Below are 6,204 nucleotides of genomic sequence, written 5' to 3'. Positions count from 1 at the left end.
TGAAACTGTTGCTCCATGTCCTATCCCTACACTCCCTGATAAAGATTCCCTCCCCAACTTTTCTGTAGGCCCCCTTTAATTATTGGAATGTTGCTACACGGTCCCCCCAGAGCCTTCTCTTCTCTAGGTTGAACAACCCTAACTCTCTCAGCCCACCCTCACAGAGGAGGTACTCCAGCCCCTTGATCATCTTTATGGTTCTCCTCTGGACCTGCCCAAGCAGGTCTGTATGTTATAACAAAATTCAGATGCATTACTACATTTAGAAATTTGAAACCCTGTGTCATAATAGCAAATGAGTCTAAATAAATTGCTTTCACATAGCAAACTTACCTGTAGAATTCCTCAAGGCTAGTATAGTTCAGAAGAACATAAGGAAAAGCAGACAGGCTATATCCACTGTCATTTATTCTAAGCCACTCCATCACCAAATAATCTAAATGTGATGTCATGAAGTCTTCTATACTTCTATAGCCAAAAATGTCAGATACCTTTTTCAAAACCTATACATGAAATAAGATGAGAGAAATAACATACAGAATACATGCTGCCACAGCAAACTGACAGTACTACACATCCATGTGTCATCCCCACCTCCACCTTCTAATCAATATTTGTATAACTCAGCTTCTATTTAGCATAAGCAACTTTTTTATTATTTGTATTGACCTACGTCAAAAGAGTGTAATCAAAGAACTACAACTACCCTGTATGAGTTGGTAGGCAAGGAAAGGACAGCCAGTACGTTACTGCAGGGTATAAACTATGTAAAAGAAAGAAACAGTGAATAGAAAGAAAGGATAAAAAGAAGAGAACATGTACACTTAAAAAAAAATGTTTGGCATGAAAGGCTGTAGTATAAACCCAAATTATTTCAGTAAATTCGTGTGAACTTCAAAATAAAAGCCATGCACCATCTTCCAATACTTTACATTCATTTTACATATTTTGCACATTGGAAAACTCACTTTACTTCCACTGGGTAAAAACATTTTTTTAAAATGAGATCTGCAATCTTCAATGTATAAAAATGTATTTGCATTTTAGATTTGCACTTTTAACATAAAAAATTTACCACTAAAATTGCCTTTTATGATGTCAGTATTTCTACGTAGGTCACTAAATGAGTATTTGAATAGGTTTGTCTTTACAAGTCCCACATTAGTCACACTTTTACAAAATTTATCAACTTTCAATACCTACAAAAGCATTTTGTAACATTCCAATTTTAACTTAAACTTAATTTATAAGCTAAATATAAAAAGGACTTCCATACTTGCCTTTTTCACAAGGTGAGGCTCCAATCCATTCTCTTTCACAGACTGGCAAATGGCAAACAAAGCTTGCTTTTCACAGACTGGGCTGCAGCACAGAACCATGGTTATAAGCATCAGCAAAACAGCTTTTCCATTACATTGTCTGTCCAAAAGGTCTTCAGGACTTCCATCACCCCTGACCTTCAATAAGAAATAATGAAGAACTGTACAAATGTTCGGTTAAAGCAATCTCCTAATTCATAAATGTACATGAATAATTTAAAATTAATGTATTGACATAAATACTGCTGAAAATCTCACATTGCTTAAAAATGACTTTCCTCAGCTGTCTTCTCCACTCCTCATCTAGAAGTCACTGCCTCCAGCATTGCCAGCACACGTGCTGATACCTCATTCACTCCAGTGCATGTTACAGTATCAGCAGTTTAAACAAAGGCGACCCACTTAACAGAGAAAGGATGGAAGCATTGACAAGTCTCCTCTCTGCTCCTCCCTCACACACACAGGAAAGAACTGCCGTGTAATTCAAATGCAGTTCTATCCCTATTAAGGAATGGTGCTGACAAGTGATAAATATTGAATAAAAGTAACAAGTAACTGCAAAGAAAGGGCAGAAGCTAACAGACAACAGAAAGCTGAGGTGACAGAACAGGCACCAAGACAACAGAGAAATGAGACAAGACAACAAAGAGCTGTGACAGACAAAAATGAGGTAAGAGAGAGATGAGGCCTCAGCAGTGAGCCCAAGCTACCAGAGAGCAGGCAAAGGGCAAGGAGAGAAAACACAGCAGAAGTGACATGCAGGCAGATGACTGTGAGGGAAAAAAAATGGAAAAATTTGATTTACATGCCTTAGCATGCTAGCAAGGAAGGAGGACAAGTGAAAGACACTCAGAAAAATTAATAGTTGAAGAAATCACAAAGTAATATACACCACTGCATTTCCAGTCACTGCACCGAAGTGAAAGTTTTCCCTCACTTGAAGTTTCTTCCAAATAGTTTAAATTTTTACATAAATTTCGGTTTTCTAAAAACCACTGCTTAATACCACTGGAAATGCAACCTTACTGAATCAGTTTTTATACTATGTAAACATGTAATCTGCATTTACATTGCCTCTTAATCGCTGTTTATATGTTGTCTAGAATATTGAGGATCCTTTTTTCTTGGATTCTGAAGTGTTACAGTAATGAAACTCAAAACAACAAATAGCATGACACAGAAGAGCAGTCTGGAAGATACAGTGAAAAACTTTACAAACTTCTAATGTGGGCAAAACAGTGACTGATTGGATGTGTAAGGAATTTCCTGACTACCACCTTGTTTCACTATCTCAGATAATCAGAAGTCCAAAAGAAATAATGCTCTTGGAAAACTAAACATGATCATTTTAAAAGACATCTTATTCATAAGATTTTCATCTTATGTAGGCAAAACTAATGACTAGGTGTTGGTACCAGATTTCTCATTCCTTCCTGAACTCTGAGATAGGCATTCTCAAAAGCCTTTTGCTGGAGCTTCAAGGGAAGGGGTTTTGACATTCCAGAAGAATCTCTCTGTTTCACATCTTGAAACAAACTTGAAAAAAAGAACAATAATTATTAACACAATGTTTAGGCTACAGAATTACTGCATACCGTGTGTATCAAATCATATGATTCTGATTTTCTGAATACCATTATTTTCCTCGTAACTATCTTGTACAGCAGTCTTTCCTTCCTTTCCCTCAAACATTATCAGGAACAGTATCTGTTCAGGAAAAATGGCAGAGAACAGCCTAAAACCATATAAAAGTTTCCCAATCTCTGCCAGTGCATTAACTCAAACTTCAGTTGTCCACCATAACAAAACATTTTGTGTCATGAAGTACTTTGGGAATACATCTCCTGAACGGATGTATATATAAAAAGCATTTCTCAAAAGAATTTATTTTGTACAGATAAAGGCCAAACCTACTTTGGTCTCTGTAACAAAAAATGGATAAACCACAGTGAATCAGACCAAATGTTACTCTAGCCATGTCTAAGTGACTATTAGCAGATCACTAAGAAATATCACCATATGCTTGCCATGCAAATAGTTCCTTGAATATAACATTTGACCACAGGTGACCTAGGAAGATCATGAGTTACAACTGGTGACCATAGTCAGTACCCTTCAACAATATCCTCTTTTGTGAATTTGCTGCTTTTTGAAACCCTGTAAACATCCAGATAGTTGAAGGTATAACCAACTCAGAATAACTAACTGAATGTTGCACAAAGAAGTGAACCATATTTTCTTAGAATCTTGAGCCTGTTAGCTTCAGCTGATGTCCCCATGTTTTAAACTGGAACTGTCTGCCAGTCTTCACTCTGTCCTGCTCCAGGCTTTGTAGCTATGTTATACCTCCTGCAGTTCAACTATTGGGTGCTGAATGTCTTCCGTTTATGCAACCCGTAGCTGTGCATAAAGTGAACTTGTTCATACTTGTGTATGTGCACACTTGTGAACATCCTTCCGCTATCCCTATTCCAGTTCAATTACAGCTTTTTGATGTATGGAGAAAAAATTGCATACACTACTCAAAACACAAGATGCTTTGAAAAAGTAGTTATGTTGCACAATGTATCTAATCTGTTTTGAGAGGAAAACCATTTCCTATTCAAGTTTTGTGTAATAAATTAAGTGCAAAATTTGCTATTGTATATATTTTTTATATATCATGTATTTTGTTTACCTCTCTCGCGCATGACAAAATAACTGAATTGTAGACAAGTTTGAACACTTTAACCAAAGCAGCTTGGTAGACTTCTATATTCCATCAGTATTAAAGCCCCAGAAGTACTGAAAAGAGAAGCCACACAGCAGCAAAACTAACACCCAGATAAGTGAAATGAAGTGTTATTCTTACAAAGAGACAGATCTACATGATCACCTGGCAATGGACTTTGCAGCAAGCATGCGAACTTGATGATGACTATCTGCAAGAAAATGTGGGAAAGCATCACTCGCGGGTAGATCTTCGTTGATCACATTCAGGATTGCCCACTTGCAATGAGGATCAGCCTGGAGAAAATGAATATTGTGGTTTAAAATATATAGAAGACCTACAATGGAAAATATGCTGTATGCAAAAGATGTTTAGGGACTGTTTAATTACACTTTAAGCAAACACTTAACATGCTGATGAATGTCAGAAAACCTGAGGTTACCTCAAGCAGGGCTTTCATGCAGTTTAAAAGGGCCACTCTTACTGGTGCTGTGCATTTCCCTCCTTGAGCTAAATGCCTAAAATAAGGGAGAACTGAATAAACAAGAAAGTTGCCAATGATGTTGAAAAAAAAGTCTAACAAGTTAGTATCTGCTGCTCACAGCTCTTTCTTTTGTGCTCCATAGGCATGTTTGGGAGGATTCGATCTCTTTATTGATAATCTACAATTCTAAACAATATTCATTTTTGGTTGCTGAAGTTATCATTTGTTATAATTACTGATCTAATTCAGAGTACAATCAGTCTTTGTTAACATACAAGAGCATACCATTTACTGTTCTAATACTGCCTTAAGACAATATGATTCTTTGCTACAAATACAAACTAACACAGAAAATCTGGAAAATTAAATGCTGGATAAAGGTATCACAGGATACCAGCGGCATGACAGGCAACAGCACTACAGTCTTCACACTGGCAGCAAAGTTAAAAGATTTATGTCCAACATACTTCTGCACTAAATAGACAAAACATACCAAAAGGCTCCAACAACTGTGAGAAATTGTCCTTGGGCATCCCCTGTCTCTTCAGTATGTGTGTTGGGCTGCACCAACCCTACTGCTATAGGAAGCAAATTATTTAGAATTACTTTACAAACTTCTTGATCTCGACGGTATAAAGAACACACAGCACTGTGGAAGAAAGAAAGAAAAAAATATCTTGAATTGCTGAACAGCCCCCAAATCCTCTAGCTGTTGAACTGAAGTATCTCTAATACATGCTGAACAGTTTCTCTCTTACGAAAGGGGCCTAAGAAGCATAAGGACATCGTCTTCAGGCAAGGGGTGTTCTTCAACAGGGAGCTCCTTCAATAGGACCAAATACTGAGGAACAAGAAAAAAAAAAAAGAACTGAAATGGAAAATAATACTTACGAAAATAAGCAGAAAGAAAAAAAATAAAACATTTTGAGTAACACTTAAATGAAATTACTTAGCAAGCACATCTATTGTCAGCTCTCACGTGCTTGACTGACCATCTTTTAATGCAAAGACTGTCATATGGCTCATGAAATTTTTAGTTTTGGCAGTAAAAATACTTCCTTTGTAAGCTAAAAGAGAGATCCTATTCTACTACAGAGATGATTTCTAGCTATTCAACAAATAATTCATGATAGAAGTAAAATGTTTATACTTCTCAGATCTTTATTTTCTGGCTTACAAATTCTAACTGCTCTTTGCCCAACCACAGCACACTTCAAAACAGTGAAAGTCACCACCTGAATGTCTTCTCAGGGACCGATGACAAGAGAAAGAAAAGAATATACAACTGACAAGAACATACAAATTTAAAACCAGTACAAGTGCAGAGGTGGGTCTGCTGTAAGAAAAGGCTCACACTCACCATGTGCAGATGCAGAGGCTTAGCACTATCAAAGACAGTGCCATCAGTGAGCATTAACAGCTTCCTCCGCACATCAGAGGCTCGGAAGCTCAGGGTCTGAATTTGGGGTGTAGTTACACAAATGCATAAGAACCTCAGAATTTCAAGGAGAAGTAAATCCTGCTTTGACAACTGTTCTTCAGCTAATGGGCTCAAAGCACCTGAAAATAAGATGTTTATGTAAGAAATGCTTCTCCAGGTAAAATAAGAAACCTGCTAACATTTCAGGTCTTTACAAAACTAATTTAAGTTCTCAGAATACATAGAGTACCAATAACCTTTACGTTTATTT

At 36.9% G+C, this 6,204-nt stretch overlaps 1 protein-coding gene across 1 annotated transcript in view; it reads right to left on the bottom strand.

The window, feature by feature from the left end:
* Positions 1–6,073, bottom strand: part of ATM (ATM serine/threonine kinase) — a gene marked incomplete at its 5' end in the record, with an annotated part of 50,111 nt that extends 44,038 nt beyond the window's left edge. Inside the window, 8 exons of the mRNA XM_008942928.1 lie at positions 334–503; positions 1,281–1,457; positions 2,735–2,855; positions 4,195–4,325; positions 4,472–4,547; positions 5,007–5,162; positions 5,272–5,354; positions 5,874–6,073. Of these exons, the coding sequence (XP_008941176.1) occupies positions 334–503; positions 1,281–1,457; positions 2,735–2,855; positions 4,195–4,325; positions 4,472–4,547; positions 5,007–5,162; positions 5,272–5,354; positions 5,874–6,073 (1,114 nt within the window). The remainder of the gene's footprint in view (positions 1–333; positions 504–1,280; positions 1,458–2,734; positions 2,856–4,194; positions 4,326–4,471; positions 4,548–5,006; positions 5,163–5,271; positions 5,355–5,873) is intronic.
* Positions 6,074–6,204: the final 131 nt, after the last annotated feature.

This window comes from Merops nubicus, unplaced genomic scaffold (assembly GCF_000691845.1).
Source record: "Merops nubicus isolate BGI_N331 unplaced genomic scaffold, ASM69184v1 scaffold4946, whole genome shotgun sequence".
Classification (NCBI taxonomy): domain Eukaryota; kingdom Metazoa; phylum Chordata; class Aves; order Coraciiformes; family Meropidae; genus Merops; species Merops nubicus.
The sequence above is the reverse complement of the archived record's forward strand: the minus strand, read 5'-3'. Positions and strand labels throughout refer to the sequence as shown.